Genomic DNA, 17,213 nt, shown 5'->3' with positions numbered 1-17,213 from the left:
AAAAGTTCAAGCGCTCAAAAGTAGCATGTGTCAATTTCGACAGTCAAAACGGAAGGGTATCAAAAAATCAGCCCTCTAGAGAAGGAGAAAAGCAAAAAAAAAAAAATTTTTAAAAAAAAAAAGAAAAAGAAAAAAGAAAGGAAAGGAAGGAAGAAAGACAACAGTTGATATACTCACCAGTCCACTGTAACAGACTAAGAAGCCGCAGCCTGCGCCTGCGCCTGGCTACGGATCTGCTTTGCCCACCGCAGCCCACAGCTATTGCAAAGATCCCGGTTTCCACTGGGACCACGCCGCCACTCGGGGGTGTTCTTTGTGTTGCACATAGCACAAATCTTCTCGACCGCCATAGCGCCGTGCTTGCGCTTGCGCTTCCTGCGGCGAGCCACCAGGCGTTGCAATTCATCGGCTAGGGTGCCGTTCTGCTTCTCTAGCTCGCGCAGCTCGATCTGCCAGCTGGATCCACGGGTGGGATTGAGCTCTGTAAAGAAGGTTGTGGGGTCGGCGGAAGATGAACTGCTGCGGTTGCCAGTGGGCAGGCCGTTGAGGCCGATGAGGTTCGACAGCTCGGGCATGCGTTGACCAAGGGCACCGTACTGTTGGGGCGGGACGGTGTCATCGACGGTAAGCGTAGTGAGGCTTTTGTCTTCGGCCGCTGAGATGGCGGCGGGTGGAGGGAATGGCCGAGCAAATCGTATCTGGGCGACGAGGAAGCTCGGCTTGGTTCCCTTCGCTGCGTCGCCGGTGTACAATGTGGTATGTGCTGAAAGGGCATGGCCTTTCCTATGCCACATTTGGTGTTTGAATGAGGGTGGCTCACCCGTTTCTTTGCCGCTACCGAAAACGGTCGCCATGCCAGGCCCTTGTCCACCAGAGGCTGCCTCCAGGGCTTGTGTGATCGTGGCAGTGCCACCAGTCTCGGGCTGCATGAACTCTTGTAGGCCTTTACCAATCAGATCGTCAGGTGAGCGGCCGAGCACCGGCTTCACCTTGGTAGTAATAAAAAGGATGACACCAGACAAGGAAACCTTGGCCCAGATGTCATTCTCGGCCAGCGCAGGGAGTGAGCCCAGGCGGGCAATCTGATCCAAGGTGTAGACGGGACGCGGGCGCCCGGTCATGACTAGATGTCTCCGGCCCTGGTTCGGGTCGATGTGCCACGCGCCGTGGCTTTCGAACCACATATATCCTCGGTGCTTTTGTCTGATGCGATACACAACACTGAGTGTAGCGGTTGTCGTGCTCGCCCGCAATTCGCGAATTACAGGACCAATATCACTGGGATGGCAGATGGTAGACAGGGTCTTGCCGATCAATTCCACCGGGTCATATTCTAGAATCTTGTGGCAAGAGGGCGACAGATACAAGAATTCACCGTTGAATGAAAGCACATGGATCACATCATCTGTATTTTCAACCAGAATGCGATCCAGGCAGTGCCGGTTGGCATCATTGCCAACTGCATTCATGGCGTTGAGAATAGTAGTCACTTCGTCGTGACCATATCGCAACCCGAGGTCTGGTCGTGAGTATACATCTGGTGATGGGACTATATACTGTGGCAGTTGATCACGCCGATAGTTAATGTTATAGTTACCATCTATACAACGTTAGTGAGGGCACTCGCCACGAAGGCTGCTGCAAAGTATACCAGGATTTCTTCCCCTCACGGCATCGGGTTTTTCAACCAGATCAACCTGGAACCCGACGTAGTACCGGTAAACATCCGAGTCCCACTGGATGGGGATCATCGTGATGAGATTCATGAAGGGTTGTCCACCCTTGCGGTAGTTAATTATACTGGCCTGTATCTCACTGCGGTCGTCGATGGTTGACCGTAGCCGATAGACAGTCTGTCCATCAACAAAGGTCCGCTTAGCACCAGCACTGATCCTACCGTCGGGTGCTTGAAGAAATCGACAATTCCGACCAACGATTTCATTTTTAGTATAGCCGGTCAATCGTTCAAACGCCTCTGATACGTAGACGATTGGATGATCTTCAGTTAAGATATCACACATCACGAAGGCGCAAGAGAGATCGACCGCGCCAATGTTAATTTTAGGGTTGCGCCGCATAGCAACGCGGCCCTGAATAAGGCTAGTAAGTCGTCTGATACTCTCTATGGGGATAAAAGACGTACCAACGCTCCCAGCACGTCAAAGCCAGTCGTCGAATAGATGCCGGTATGTTCAGTCTTGCCAATCTCGGGCTTTGCAAGCCCTGGCGAAAAACCCTCTGATTGCGCGCTCCCGCGTCAGTCATACAATGGGCCACAGCCAACCGGGAGGTGCCAGGCACAGACACAACTCACCTGTGGCAGCAACTGGCTTCTTTGGCTGAATAGCCACCGGCCGCAATGCACGGTACGGCTGGCCAGTAGGCAGGTGGCGTTCCGGAGGTTGTCGACGAGCCCGCTGCACCTGTACCTGCGCCTGCGACCAGTCGCTCATGCCACCCGAAAAGTCGGAATCCTCGAAGTTAGCTATCGAAGCGGTGCTCGTATTGTATGGTCCCGAGAAGGCTGGCGGAGCGAGCTGGGGGAAATGGGGTACCGCCATGGCGTGCGGGAAGAGCGAGTATGTAGACTGAAACTGTGATTGATCCATCTGCGGAGGCATCCCCCCGGTGGTGGCCGGGTAGGTGGCCGGGATATCGTAGGTATAGGCGTTGGTAGCGTTCATATTCATAGGCATTGAGATACCCGAGGTCGGCATCGCATCGTATGTGAGCATGACATTAGATCTTTGTCCGTCTAGGTCCGAAGGCTGGGATCGTGCGAAGTTCTGGAGAGGCAGATCCGCATCCTGGGGTAGCATAGCACTGAAGGCATAGCTACCCTGGTTTGTAAATGTCGTATATGAATGGTTGGGAGCTTGTGAAGTGAGCTGATATTCATCATCATATTCCAAGCTGAAGCTGTTCATGTTGGTAATTAAAATATCTGTAACCGAGGCCGAGTTCCATCGCCCCGCGGTATGACAACCTCAGTCGGAATTTCCAATATATGCTTGCAGTTTGTGGATGTTTATAGGAGTAAATGTGTTTGGTGTTAGAAGAGAGAAGGAGAGGGAGAAGATGAGAAGATGAAAAAGAGAAAGGGGGAGAGAGAGAGAGAGAGAGAGCTGATGTGGAGAAGTACTCGCCAAGCTTCCATATTATTATATATACACGGAGTATGTACGGGTATTTGACATTCCCTATATTTTTGTCTCTCAATTGTATTCTATCCTATTCTCCTTTTATTTCTCTGTTCTATTCTATATATACAGATTGAAGTAATCGTAATGTTCAGCGCTATATATCCATGTCTATGTTGTATTTTGAGAGGCCAGACCTATCACAAAGACAATTATAGAAAAGAGTGATCAATAATGGTATGAGGTACATTAAGAGATAGAGAGATCAACTAATCAAAGCTATACATATATGTAGTAAGCTACGGAGTATACAATATAGGTACATCGGTACTATTGATAACCCCCTATTATATTAATAACCCCTATCAACATTCCCCCCAACTCCATACACCTCCAATGTCCGTTGGCCATGGACAAAATCTCAATCACCATCTGCGGAGATGGTGGATGTGGTATGTACAACCTTCTCTTGTCTGGGAATTTCCTGTCTCCGCGAGTCGGGGCCATTCCGGGTTTCGCGCAATCGAGATCTGATCAGATCGGGATGCAGGCAAATCCTCCATCACCATGCGGCTGGTCCGCAGCCAATGGGTTCACGAGTGAGAAACTTGCCCCCTGACCTTGGGAAAACCAACGCTAATATCTCATTTCTAGATATGATCCCACTATCGGTATTACCCGCCCCATTTTGATGTCACTCCAAAATTCTAATCACGCCCAGAGGATTCCTACTCCGTCACCCGCACCGTCGATGGCCACCCCTACGTTCTCTCCATCACCGATACCGCAGGCCAGGAGGAGTACCGTGGACTATGGTCTGCCTCGACCCTGAACTCCGATGCGTTCCTCTTGGTTTACGATATCACCAACCCGTCGAGTCTTGAAACGCTAGATCATTTCATGGAGATGATCCATATGGAGGCGGAGCAACGCGTCGAGGACAACCAGCGACTGCGCCAGGAGTTGAAAAAGAAATCCGGGGCAGGCCACGTTGGCCTGCCACCGCCAGTTAAAATCGTTGCGGGCAACAAATGTGATCTCAAGGATGGTCGCGTGGTGACATCCCGCGATGGACTCGAGTATGCGCGCAAGCACGGCTGCGGGTTTATGGAGACCAGTGCTCGCGAGATGGTCAACATTGAGGAAACCTTTGCCCGTATGACATGTCGGAAAGGAGACAAGAGACAAGCTAATAACTCTGGATAGATTTAGTCCGTCGCGTGGTCGAAGCCCGACTCCAAAGCCAAGACGGTGTGCTTCCTCCCCCGTGCGCCGAGCCATCGCACAATACCCTACCAACCACCACTGTAGACACAATTGCAGGCGAGACCCGATCCCGACGAAGTCGCGTGTGGGGTTTTATCAAACGGAAGACTACGGAACCAACCGGCGAACAGGGTCAGGAACAGGGTGAAGTCCAGAACGGACCCGAAAAACATGAACGTCAAAAGTGCTATCGGGGTTGCTGCGTTTGTCAGCTCTGGTGTTTTCACTGCTCTTGTTGATGGATGTGTATATTATATAAAGATGTAGATTATACTATACCCCTGTCATATATAAACACATATATATATTGGACAAGTATCTGTGTACATAAGAGTTGACCTGGGGAACATGTGAGGAAGAGCAACCCAAGGTGAATAAAGTGAATGGACACGGAATGCATCTCCGGCGTTAAACCGGTCTTATAAGACATACGCTATATTGTAGAGAGTTCCCACGGATTGACATTTGAATTTGAGTTGAATTGGATTTGAATATCCAAATCGTCACATATTTCCCAATGTAGTAAGTACTTAGCTAAGCTTTTGAACTGCAGGAAATATCGAGGGAAATGGAAATAGGGAACACCCGAGGTCGGAAACCGGAGAAGGGGAGAAACAGGATGTATTCTAGAAAGAAAAGGTCTAGCCCTTTTGATTACTTTTGATTACATATGTACAGTCAAAAGGGGAGGTGAGATATCCTAAAGAGGAACTATGTTCCTTATTGGACGAGAATCGTTACGTCATGGACTTTTTCGCCTTATTGGTAATGTTGTAGGGTCATGAATCATTCCAATGGAAACAGGATTACTGCTAACGTTGTATGTTGTATATATGTTGTATAGTATACAACATAGTAAACTAGATCTTGATCGGAGTATACTTGGAATATCGGAATACATAATATAATGAAGATTCGGGTGCAACATGCGATTCGGCATGGGCTTGCCGATGTTCATTTTCCTTTTTCTTTTTTATACGCTTACACATTTATGCTGCCAAGAATATTCATATTTGTTATTCTATTCTATGTTGTATAGACTATTTATATTTCTATCTTCTATAGACTATCTTCTATTTATCTACAATATACATCCAATATTATACAAAATACAAAATACAAAATACAAAATCAAATAAATCAAATAAATCAAAAAATAAATCAAATGAAATCAAAATAAATCAAATGAAATGTGTGGTCGGAAATGCACTCCACTCGGATATACGTCAGTTAAAAGTCCCCGAGCTCCGTCAGCAAATGCCGAGTCATCCAGTAATTTTGGCTCGTATTGACACTGTACTGTATTTTATGATCTTCGATCCGATCCCTTTTTTTTTATGCTCTTTTCTCTTTTCTTGTTAGACTGTTAGAACTCTACATATCCATGACTCTAATATAAATATAAAAAAAATATAATTAAAATGAATAAATTCCTAAACTAGAAGGCCCCCTCTTTTTTTTGTCATATTCCTATATATGCACATCTACTCCCATGGTGACCTTGGAGTGACTTTTATTACTTCACTTCTCTCATATTACCTACTTACTACGCTTTCTATTATTCTATTCCTTATTCCTATACGGTCCCAAGGATTTCCTATCTGCATCCGTCTACTTTATCTGAACTCAATTTCTTTTTCACCTGTGAACATCATTATATCATCGACCCCGATTTGACGTCGATCCTTACTCGGATCAAAGAAGTATAGCTAAGGGTCGAAATCCCCGATATTCTCTCTCACCACCATACTTTCGACTTCATAAATCATGGCAGCTCGCCAATCAACACCAACATCGGACTCGCATTCGGACAGCAATGTCCGCAAAAGAGTATGCAAAGCATGCGATCGGTGTCGCTTGAAGAAATCCAAGGTATGTACAAACAAAAAGGTGATCGTCCCAACATACACTGACCCGGGACAGTGTGATGGATCCAGCCCATGTTCCCGTTGTCGTGCAGACAATGCCATCTGCGTCTTTGGGGAACGCAAGAAGGCGCATGATAAAGTGTACCCGAAGGGGTAAGCTAAATAGCTCTATTCAAAGCCCTAAAGAATCCCCCCCAACTAACTAGCTATCTCCCATTATAGATACGTTGAGATGCTTGAACAGCAACAATCTTGGCTGGTCCATGGTCTCCAGGAACTCTATCGACGCAATATCGAAGGCGAAGGCTGGCCCGGCGAACAGCTGAAACTCGAACCCAACGGTCACCCACTCACTCACGACCTGCTCATGCGCCTCGGCGCCCTCGATGGCTCCAAGGGTGAGCGCTTCGAAGAAAACCCCGAAGCCCTACAGCACGACCTATGGCACACCAACGCCGGCATGCAACGCCAGGAATCCTCCGATGGTGGCTCTGATAGTCCCCAATCACCAGTTCCCCGCTCGCGTTTCTCATCCGATGCTTTCTCCCAGCAGCACATGCCGCCCACGCCGCCAACGTATAGTCCCTCGACACGGGCGCCCATTAAGACCGAACCTCATCCCCCTCAGATGCCTAACACCCCGCAATTCGCCCAACCCATGTCTATGCAGGGCGTGGTCAATCCATTAGCTTTGCAAGGTCCGCAACAGTGGCCCAGTAACGGATTCAATCCTTTCGACGAGATGGATTTAATGTCCACGGCCGATTACTCCAATATGCCCTTTGACGACCAGCAGCTATCATCGCCTATGTTCAATCGCCAGGTTCCCATCAATTGCTTGTCCCAAGGGTCATATCTGGATTCCAAGAACGACTATGAGGATTTCAATCAATTCCTCAATCCAAACCCTACGGAGATCACCTCGATCTGAGCCTTGTCCTTTTTTAGGGTTACTTTCTTTTCGACTCTTTTTTTTTTTTAACGCCGTATGACGTGATGCATGTATACTATACATGTTCTGCTTTTTTTCCCCCCCCTTCTATCTCTTCTCTAGGGCTATTTTCCCCCACAAGTTCTGTTGACTGGATTCAGGCGCAATTGGGATCCTAATCACCTCTGTACAGTGAACTGGTTTTTGGAGATTTGGAGTTTCCTCTTTTGTTTTGTTTTGTTTTTTTAACTATTATTCTTCCTACTTTCTTTTTTATTTCTGGAGTTTTAAAACGGTTTCAAGGGATGTTTTCTATCTAATTACAATTTCAATGAAGTTCAAGGTCATTCAAGGTCATGTCACCGTTACACTATCCTAAACGGGCAATGATCTCATTTCAATGTTGACTTTATACAGTATATTGTACCGTTCCAGAAGATCTAGACGGGAATAATTCGGACTCTCTTCTAATATTGTATATTGTAATATATTATTACCTTACCTACAACATATACCTAGGTAAGTTGATTATTGATCTCCTGACTCAGCGGATATGTAATAATTTTTTTTCTCTCCAAAAAATCTCCACATTTGAGCGATTTTTTTGCTCTTTTCGGCTTACGTGAGACTTTTGCTTTATACCCAACCCTAGCCCTGGAGGTACCTATGTTGTACATGGAGATCAAAGTCGCCGAAGTCCCGATTTACCGTTATGGGTCAAATGCTCCGGGATCCTGGAAATATACAATATACGGAGTACAACATTGTAGAATTCCATTACTCCGTATGTTGGACATGTTCATTGCTCTTATTTACTCAACACTTACTCCGTATATAAACTGAGTTATAGCCAACCTTGGAAGCCGTATATGTATTCGTATATCGTATTCGGTTTAGACCCCTGACACACACAGCCCCAGTTATCGTCAAACCTGCTTTGTTTCGTCAAACTAACAGACCAAGAAAATGCCTGCCTAATACAATGCCAATTCAATACAAATGCCAATCCGATGCCAACCCAATGCCAATCCTCTATTATGTACTCCGTACCGACCTCGGGAGGGACCTACCAATTATTAATCCTGAAACCTTGGCGTGTCTCCTTTTTTTTTTTCACTTTTTGCCTTTCAAATGGGCCGACACGAGTCCGGGGTATAGATCCCTTCGGACGCCGGACTTCGTTTCCTCCGACCGGATGCAGGCTTACCCTAACACCGAAGTGCTATGTCCGTTTTATGATATATTGTAAATCTCTGATTGGAGAATACCAACTCAATACACACCTTTTTGTCTTTGTTATAGTTTATAGTTGAACTCTGGAAGTGACTTGGGTCCGAGTTCCAACCTGGGAAGGTTTCAAGGTCTTTATGTTTTATATCGGATTACGGAAGAAGTCAGAAGTCACGAGTTGAGCTTTACCCTAAAATCCCGGGCCAATTCAAAGACTTTCCCTTTTAGCCTAATCACTTTGAAACTAGGACCCTCTCAGGGCATGAAAGACCTCTAAATGCCCTGAATATCACCATTTATGCTAAACAAAAAAATTCGAATAGGTGTTGTCGGTGATTCATCCCGCAGATTGCGGGGTTGCAACGTCATGTCGACCCCTAAAAATGAAATGTACATAGTCTTCTTTTCCCCACCATCTCCTCCGAAGAAAAATAAAAAAGAAATCTCATCATGTCTGCCCCCGAACAAGCTGCATTTACCTTCTTGCCTTTGGGCGCCATCATTCAAGAATTCCGCGTCGGCGGCAAGAACATCGTTCTAGGTTTCCCCACGCAAGATGACTATGTCAAGCACAACTCCCCGCACTATGGTGCCACCATCGGCCGCGTCGCGAACCGCATCAAGGATGGTCTGATCCAGGAGCTGAATGGCCAGAAGATCCAACTGGCGCAGAACGACGGCCCCAATTCCCTGCATGGTGGTGAGAATGGTTGGGGTAAGCGCATCTTTGACGGTCCACACACCGTCCAGCGCAATGGCCACGACGCCTTGCTGTTCAAGTACCTTTGCAAAGATGGTGAGGAGGGGTATCCCGGTACTGTCGAGGTGCGTGTGTGGTACACCGCCAGCAAGGAGGGCGACGCCAAGACCGTCTTGACGGCCGAGTACGAGGTAGAATTCACTGGCAACGAGTGCGAGGAGACTGTAGTCAACCTCACCAACCACAGGTAAAAGCCCAGCCCCTTCTCCCCTTTCCCGAGGTTGATGAGACGATACCAATCTTGAAAAATTGGAGCTATCCGCTGACCAAGCTCCCCCACCTCTCACAGCTACTTCAACATCGGCGATGGACCCGATATCTCGGGCACCACCGCCCAGCTCGCCACGGGCGACTATCTGCCGCTCGATAGCACAGGCATCCCTTCAGGTGGGGTTGCCAAGTTCCCGCGCGACGTGACAACCCCATTCACGCTCGCCGCAACGGGCGCACACATCGACGACGTCTTTGTGCTGGAGTCCGATGCCAGCAAGATCCCCTTGGACACTCGTGGCTTGCCGCTGCGCCGCCTGGCGCAGTTCAGCAACGCAAGCACGGGTCTGCATCTCGAGGTGCACAGCACCGAGCCTGCCTTCCAGTTCTACACTGGCAAGTACATCGATGTGCCCTCGGTCAATGGTGCGCCGGCACACCATGAGGGAGCTGGATTCTGTGTGGAACCTAGCCGATTTGTGAATGCGATTAACGAGCCTGAGTGGCGGTCCATGGTTCTGCTGAAGAAGGGTCAGTTGTTTGGTTGCAAAACTGTTTACAAGGCGTGGAAAGCTTGAATTAGTAAAAGAGGTATAGCGGTACATAAATGTTATGAGACATTTTACATTCTCAGTGTGGGGTCGAGACATATTTCGAAATTATTATACAAGGCACCTCGGCATTGTATACACATTGTAATCCAAGGGAAAAAAAAAAGAAAAATTCGATGCCGAATCCGACCAAGTTATCTCCGTCCCGGATCCTCGGCCCGTGTCTTCGGGATTTGATTTCTTTTTATCAGATGATTCTATTGATGTGAATCTCTCTTAACTTCATATGCTTGACTACCTAGGTACATATCAGATATGCATATCTAGTATATACCTAGGTGGTATACACATACTCCGTATACGGAGTAGAGGTATTCCAATTCCAAGCAATTTCCCAATTCATATATGCCCTCCCTTCGAGAATGGATCTCTTCTCCACTGGGAATGTCAAGCCCGTGACGATCTGTCCCTTTTAGTGTGCCGTATTCCCGGAATGTGGCGCTATAAGGCACTATTACTATTTTATCTTTATTATTGGAGTTACGAATATAGGATTGTTTTTAGGCTTTAGGTATACAATATAGTTAAGTATACTGTGCGATCTTAGGTATAGGGGCATCTTAATAATAGGGCATAGTCATAACCATGTTACATATGTAGCCAAATGCCTAAAGTACCCTTAAGATATAATTACTATGTAACTACATAGTTTTTATTATATAACTATGTTGTATATAGGTACTCCCTACTATATCCGTTATTATACTATGCTATCACGTGACCCCGGCCATAATCGGAGATCGGGCCAACCCGTTCTTCACCCCGCGCGGGGGAACTTCAACATGCGACCTCGGGAACTCGCAGATCAACATCTCCAGCACCTTGATTCAATTCATTTGCTCCCAACCTACTCTACACAATGGCCTCAGCTCACGGAGATTTGCGCCATTTACTACCTGGCAACTACAAGCGTGTCATAACATCCTGGCTGGAAGAGGACTGCCCTAGCCTGGATTATGGCGGCTTTGTCGTTGGCGAGTCAGAGGGCGAGGCCCGACTACTGGGAAAGAGCAAGGTAAACCAACAGAGTCTATAACCAGACATTATTACCTATCCATGAGAAGAACATTACCTGATCAACCCCCCTAGGGCATCGTCGCAGGCGTACCATTCTTCGACGAGGTCTTCTCGCAACTAGGCTGCACGTAAGTCTCCTAGTCCTTCACTCCTCCATGCCCTCACTCACGGTCACAACCCCACCTCTCTAACCCATCCAGAATCGAATGGCACATCAAAGAAGGCGAAGCAATCACCCCAATCCAGCATTGCGCAACCGTCCGCGGCCCCATCCGCAAGATCCTCCTCGGCGAGCGCGTAGCCCTAAACATTCTCGCGCGTTGCTCAGGCATTGCCAGCAAGAGCGCCTCCATGCTCGGTGCGCTACGTGCGCAAGGATGGCAAGGTACCCTGGCCGGTACAAGGAAGACAACGCCTGGGTTCCGACTTGTTGAGAAATATGGGATGCTTGCTGGCGGCGCCGACCCGCACCGCCATGATTTGAGCTCCATGACCATGCTGAAGGATAACCACGTGTGGGCGTGCGCGAACAACCGGGCTGCAGCGGACGGCGGTGTTGCGGACCCGTCGTCGATTGAGTCTATTGCGGCGGCGATCCCGCGCGCTGTGCAGGCGGCCAAGGCTACTGGTGGGTTCTCGACTAAGGTTGAGGTTGAGTGTCGGAGTGTGGAGGAGGCTAACGCGGCGATTGGGGCTGGGGCTGATATCATTATGTTGGATAACTTTGCACCCGAGGGGGTGCGAGAGGCCGCGGCGCAGCTGAAGCGCGAATGGGCTTCAAAGAAGGCTTTCCTGATTGAGGTGAGTGGTGGATTGACGGAAGAGAATGCGCCGGCGTATGTCTGTGCCGATGTCGATATCTTGTCTACCAGCTCGATCCATCAGGGCACGGGGATCGTGGATTTCTCGCTCAAGGTATCGTTGCGATAGATTGGACTGTATCACTGTATCATACAAAGGATTCGTCTTAATAGAGCATATGGACGTGTATAAAGTACAATGAAACAAAAATAATATGCACAAAAGACCCCGACAATCCCTCAACAAAATGTTGTTGTAGCCCCAAGTAGAATAAAATGAAACTCCGAACGCCTTTCGTCGGTTCATTGCCCTCGTGAATGGTCATTACAAGCATATGCGATAAGTGTAATGTGGAAGCGAAACGCAAACAGGCGGTGGGTATATATAGTAATACGGGAAAAGTGACAGCAAAATCAAACCTCGATGTCAACGGTGATGCCCTCCCCTTCACTGGAGCTTGGGGCCTCATCTGAGACAGGAGGGCGATTGCGACTGCCGCCATCTGCAGTGGTCCCCGAAGGCCCGCGTCGCGTACGCTCCCGGCTGAGCTGATCTCGAAGCTTCTGGTTCTCAGCATCGCGCTCCTCGAGTCGCTTGCGAGCGCCACTGCGATCTAGGAGGCGACCCTCACGTTCAGATTTGAGTCGCTTCTCCAGCTCATGCAGCCTGTGAATCCATTTCTCATCGCCACCGTCCCAGCCACTGTGCGAGCTGCGTGTGCGTGGTATCATCGTTCCAGCATTGTTGTTGGTCAATGTGCTGCTAGAAGAGGAGTGAGAAGGCTGCGGAAGTCCCGTGCCACTGCGAGCGAGGCCTTTCTCGGGGCGAGGTCTGTCAGTGCCAGTCGTAGAGCTAGAACGCCCCAAGGATCGTTCCGACTCCGCTGTTGACGCCAAAGAAGGAGATCGGGGTCCCGATGCCATGACTGCAGCCGCAGCAGACGCAGGACCTTGTCCTCGCGAGTTCGATTGAAGCAGGTTGAGTTCAGCTTTCAGCAGGCGGTTCTCCCCACGCAGTTTAGAAATCTCCGGCGTGGAGCTCGACTGTCCGCGACTGGATCGCATATTTTTCAAAGCCTCTTCGAGGCGCTCGAGCTTCTTGATCCGTCCGTTATATGAAAGCTCAAGCGTGTGGTAACGCTTGGTCAACTCGTGGTCAATGCTCTTGATGCGGGTCTTGAAACCCGCCATCACGGCCTCGACAGTCTTCATTGCAAGCAGAAGGTTGCGGCTGAAGCCCGGCCAGAACAAAATATTACCAATGACCTCCTGGCTCGGGAGATTGCCATTGATAAGACTGTTGGAGTGCGCCCAGTCCGGGCCGCAAAGCCCAGATAGTCTCTTCCAAATGTTAAGGAACATGATGTTCCTCTCACTAAGCTGGTCCTTGAATTGCTGCTCCAGCGATGCATATCTTTTGCGGTCTTCTGTCCGCGCTTTTTCCAGATCTGTGATACGGGAATTGCTTTGCGTGATGGTCCGGGATGCCTGCTGGTGAGATTTGAGCGACGACTCAAACGACTGCTTGTCGGCTCGGCGCGCATGTCGTTCGCGATCCAAGAGTTCCGAGAGTTTGCGTGACTCAAGCCCATGACTTTCGAGTAGTGCATCACGGTTTCGAAGTAGAGATTCTTTCTCGTCTAGCTGCGAGCGGACGCTCTCCAACTCCAAGGCGGTCGATTCGAGTTCCTTTTGCAGCTTCATGATATTGGTGATCAAGCTAGACCGACTACCGCTGAGATCACCTAGAGTTTCTCTCAAATTGTTTTCGAGGTCCATCAACCGTTCTCGCCAGGTGGAGGTTTCAATCTCCTGGGCTGAAAGGCTCTTCTTCAGACGTCGGATCTCCTCCTTGGAAGATGAAGCTTCGCGGTTCAGTTCATTCATGATACGCTGGACATCTTGCTTTTCCTTGCTTCCAACCACTTCTCGCTGGTGACGTTCGTCTGCCAGTCGTTGCTCGAGTTCTCTAGTCTTCTCCTTTTCGGTGACCAAACTCATGTGGTAGTTCTTGAGATCCGACTCAAGGTCTCCGATGCGGATCTTATCGCCGTCTTGCTCTTCGCGAAGGAAAGCAATCTCATTCTGGCTCGACTCAATCTGCACTGTCAGCCGCTGCACCTTGGTGTTGGCCTCAGATAGGCTCTTCTCCACAGACTCCATCTCGCGATTGGTCTCCTCAAGCTCTTGCTGCACAGACTTGTATGCGGCCAGGTTGCTCTGTGCATCTTCCTCGAGACGGATGATGCCTTCGCTGGCAGATCGCATCTCCGCCTGCAAAACCCTGAGGTTTTCGTCCTGGTTTCTCAGGTCCTCGTTCATGCGCTGGCACTCAACAATCTTCTGGTCAAGTTCGTCTCCAAGTGTATCCAACTCTTCCTGCGCCTCGGCCCGCAGGTCCTGGAAAGCGGCATCTCGCTCGTTTGCCATATGCACGGCCTGGTCTCGTTCTTGCTGTAGGTTTTGCATCTCTTCTTCGGCTTGATCAACATCAGCCTGGTATGCTTTGTCAAGAGCCTCTAGTTCTCCAATATAGTCCTCAAGTTCGGCTCGGATTGCTTGATTCTCAAGCTTGAGGGTCGACACTAAGTCCCGGAGTTGTCCATTCCGGGCTTCGAGTTCATCGCGGTCCATATCGCTCCGTGACATGCCCGTTCCGTCGCTAGCCTGAGACGATGGTCGGACATGAGTGCGTGAGGCAGAACGGTCGAAGATACTGTCCCCAGCTATGGATCGGCCAACATGACGACGCTCTCCGAGCTTTAATTCTTCGATCTCCTGATAAAGACGTTCCTTTTCTCGGTTGCGAGAAGTGAGCATTGAAGTCTGAGCACTAACTTCTTTTCTTAGTTCTGCGTTCTCCTGTTTAAGGAGCCCCAGCTCTACAACAAGCGTGCTGTTGGGAACGGTGTGGGCTCGGTTGCCATCTCTCTCAGACGTGTATGAAAGAGAGTCATATTGGCCATGCTTTGTGACAGAATACATCTCAGTCCGCAAACGAATCGACTCGTCTCGGAGCCTTCGGTTTTCTTCCTCGGCTTGCTCTCGCGCCGAGGTTTCTGCGTCAAGCATATCCTTCCACATCTCCTACATAGCTAATTAGCTTGGATCTGATTGATTGTGTCCATCTGACTCACTCGCTCTTCTCTCGCACCTGCATCGGACTCTCCCGCACGATTATCGCTGAGCGACTTGACCATCTCGGCCAACCGTCGCTTCTCGCTTTCCCGTGCAATGGTTTCCGATCTCATACGCTCAATCTCGAGTTCATAAGTTTCAACCCGTTCGCGTAGGAAGACGATCTCTTCGTCTTGGGCCGAGTCGCGATCACCGTCATCTGATCCTTCGGGGTCGTGATTGACCATAGAGTCCTTGTCCGATTGATGGTCTTTCACTTGCTTTTCCAAGTCTCGAATCTTGCGTCTTAGGCTTTGATTATCCTTTGAGAGCTTGACCTTATCTGATTTGAGCTCGACGTTCTCCGAGATCATCTCCTTGATTCCTTCCTCGGATCGCTTGTTCAACGCCTCATTAAGAAAGTGAATTCGCATTTTCAGGTCAAAGTTCTCCTTCGCCAAGCGATCAATGGTACTGCTCTGTTCCTTGAGGGTCAGGTTTCGGCCACTTTTCGCAAACGCAGGGGTTGAGGCCCCCAAACGCTTCTCAGGGGACGCTTGGAAGTCCTCTCGGAACCGGTGTGCAAATGCGGTAGGGATTTGAATGCCTTTAACCCGCTCAGCAATTGCTGTATCTGTAGGGACATTGCTGTCTTGTGGCTTTGCCTTTGGCGTCACCGGTGTGGAGGTGTCTTCATGGTCAACAGGACCGGCACGAGAATGTGGCGAGCCCTCCTCCTCCAGAGTGTGTAGGCCGCCATCCGTTGGACCAGCCGTATTTCTTTTGTCAAGTGGATTTTCTTCGCTATATCCGGAGATCCCAGATGCCATGCTACCGAGACTGGTTGTCCTGGCCATCTGCGCACGACTTCCCGCGTGTAAACTTCCATAGTTGTCAGAAGTTGCGCCTCCGGTTTGAAGGGCATAGTCCGCACCCAGTGTGGCATCGCTGTTGGTTGTTTCAGTGTTGTTACTTGCGACCGAGGAGTGTGAGAGACGATGGGCCGATTGTCGGCTAGTCAAGTACTTGGGTCGGCTAGCTCTACGACTACCAGTAGCACTGCCACTCTGGTCACCAAATAGGTGCGACGCACCGGGTGACAGGCTGCGGGAGGTGTTTTGAAGCTTCGAGGGAGTGAGTTGCGATTCGTTCTGGGCCATGGAAAATTCAGATCTGAAGGGGCGCTCATCCTGGGAAAGCTGGCTGGTGTCTCGCGCGTTTTCGGATAATGTGGATTGATTTCGGCGTAGCGCTGCAGCTGCCGTAGGTGACGAGGAGAGTGAGTCGAGCAAGGAGTTGTCGGCAGGTTGTTCTGCAGGGCCAGGCGCCGAGTCCAAGTTCGTATGCAGCTGCTCCTCCCCTCTGCGTTCGTCGTCTTCCATCGGGTTTGTCTTGGCTGGTTCTATGGACGAGAGCTGTGAGGAGTCCTGCGTTGTGTTTGTAGCATCATTCTTTGGAACCCCAACTAAGTACGTATCATCCGTGCCAGCAGCAGGACCGGCCGCCGCCACGTCAATCGTAGAGGGTTCGGGCAGAAAGCTTGACTCAATGTCCATCAATTTGCGGCGCATTTCGTGCTCTTCGATTAGGGTTTGGTTATTGGCGCGTTCGTGGTCGCCATTTTCGCTCGATGGATGGAATAGACTGCTCTCGTCGCGGTCGACAGAGGAAGGAATAAAGCTGTGATCATCCAGATCTAGCTGCGTCGATGTCATCGTAAAGTCAGGGTCTTCATGGTCTTGACGTTCAGGGTCATGATCTTCATGGTCCGGCTCTGAAGGGGTTGATTGCGCGTATTCAGATTGGGACTGTGTTACCGAGTTCGGGGGGAGACCCCCCGGTGCGTCCTCTGCCATGAAGTATTCTGAACTGAGATCATTCAAGGATTGATCTGGCGTCTGGAATGCCGACACAGAGGTGAGCACTGTTGTAACGGGGGAGATGACGCCCAGTGTTTGGGTATCCACTCCCTGCATCTCGCTACCCGCTTCGATCGGCGAATGAGCGCTCATTGTTGTATTTTGATGTATCGGAAGTTGAGAGAGAGTCGAGAGCTGGAGAGACGAATCTATGGCAATATTCAAATCAAAAAGGAAAATGAAGAAAATAAAGGTCTACCTAGGTAACTTGCAAAACATATTCGAAAGTCATCTGGCAAGAGCATTTGGCATAGGTGCGTTGATGCGTGGATACAACAATATAGACACGGCCAGGTACAATCATGTATTGGTATTGCCACACACTATTTCTACCACACACCTTA

General features: G+C 49.3%; 6 protein-coding genes across 6 annotated transcripts; 4 read left to right on the top strand and 2 right to left on the bottom strand.

Annotated features, from left to right (window-relative positions):
* Nucleotides 1–194: 194 nt before the first annotated feature.
* On the bottom strand, nucleotides 195–2,927 carry lreA (uncharacterized protein; the record flags this gene model as incomplete). Its single annotated transcript, XM_057295605.1, has 4 exons — nucleotides 195–1,600; nucleotides 1,652–2,090; nucleotides 2,144–2,238; nucleotides 2,315–2,927. The coding sequence occupies 4 exons, from the start codon at nucleotides 2,925–2,927 to the stop codon at nucleotides 195–197; spliced, it is 2,553 nt and encodes an 850-aa protein (XP_057143487.1).
* A 622-nt stretch (nucleotides 2,928–3,549) lies between these two features.
* On the top strand, nucleotides 3,550–4,645 carry N7519_008831 (putative RAS small monomeric GTPase; the record flags this gene model as incomplete). The annotated part of the gene is made up of 3 exons (XM_057295604.1): nucleotides 3,550–3,739; nucleotides 3,862–4,296; nucleotides 4,347–4,645. The coding sequence occupies 3 exons, from the start codon at nucleotides 3,550–3,552 to the stop codon at nucleotides 4,643–4,645; spliced, it is 924 nt and encodes a 307-aa protein (XP_057143486.1).
* A 1,528-nt stretch (nucleotides 4,646–6,173) lies between these two features.
* N7519_008830 (Zn(II)2Cys6 transcription factor domain-containing protein) lies at nucleotides 6,174–7,205 on the top strand (the record flags this gene model as incomplete). The annotated part of the gene is made up of 3 exons (XM_057295603.1): nucleotides 6,174–6,278; nucleotides 6,330–6,427; nucleotides 6,497–7,205. The coding sequence occupies 3 exons, from the start codon at nucleotides 6,174–6,176 to the stop codon at nucleotides 7,203–7,205; spliced, it is 912 nt and encodes a 303-aa protein (XP_057143485.1).
* A 1,680-nt stretch (nucleotides 7,206–8,885) lies between these two features.
* N7519_008829 (aldose epimerase family protein) lies at nucleotides 8,886–9,983 on the top strand (the record flags this gene model as incomplete). The annotated part of the gene is made up of 2 exons (XM_057295602.1): nucleotides 8,886–9,382; nucleotides 9,485–9,983. 2 exons carry the CDS (start codon nucleotides 8,886–8,888, stop codon nucleotides 9,981–9,983), a joined length of 996 nt encoding a protein of 331 aa, XP_057143484.1.
* An 892-nt stretch (nucleotides 9,984–10,875) lies between these two features.
* N7519_008828 (nicotinate-nucleotide diphosphorylase (carboxylating)) lies at nucleotides 10,876–11,963 on the top strand (the record flags this gene model as incomplete). The annotated part of the gene is made up of 3 exons (XM_057295601.1): nucleotides 10,876–11,031; nucleotides 11,106–11,161; nucleotides 11,234–11,963. 3 exons carry the CDS (start codon nucleotides 10,876–10,878, stop codon nucleotides 11,961–11,963), a joined length of 942 nt encoding a protein of 313 aa, XP_057143483.1.
* Nucleotides 11,964–12,247: 284 nt separating this feature from the next.
* On the bottom strand, nucleotides 12,248–16,962 carry N7519_008827 (putative anucleate primary sterigmata (ApsB); the record flags this gene model as incomplete). Its single annotated transcript, XM_057295600.1, has 2 exons — nucleotides 12,248–14,920; nucleotides 14,971–16,962. The coding sequence occupies 2 exons, from the start codon at nucleotides 16,960–16,962 to the stop codon at nucleotides 12,248–12,250; spliced, it is 4,665 nt and encodes a 1,554-aa protein (XP_057143482.1).
* Nucleotides 16,963–17,213: the final 251 nt, after the last annotated feature.

Source organism: Penicillium mononematosum, assembly GCF_028829835.1.
Source record: "Penicillium mononematosum strain IBT 11891 chromosome Unknown utg000005l:1.0-9366267.0:1.0-9372171.0, whole genome shotgun sequence".
Taxonomy (NCBI): Eukaryota; Fungi; Ascomycota; class Eurotiomycetes; order Eurotiales; family Aspergillaceae; genus Penicillium; species Penicillium mononematosum.
This window is presented reverse-complemented; position numbering and strand designations above follow the sequence as displayed.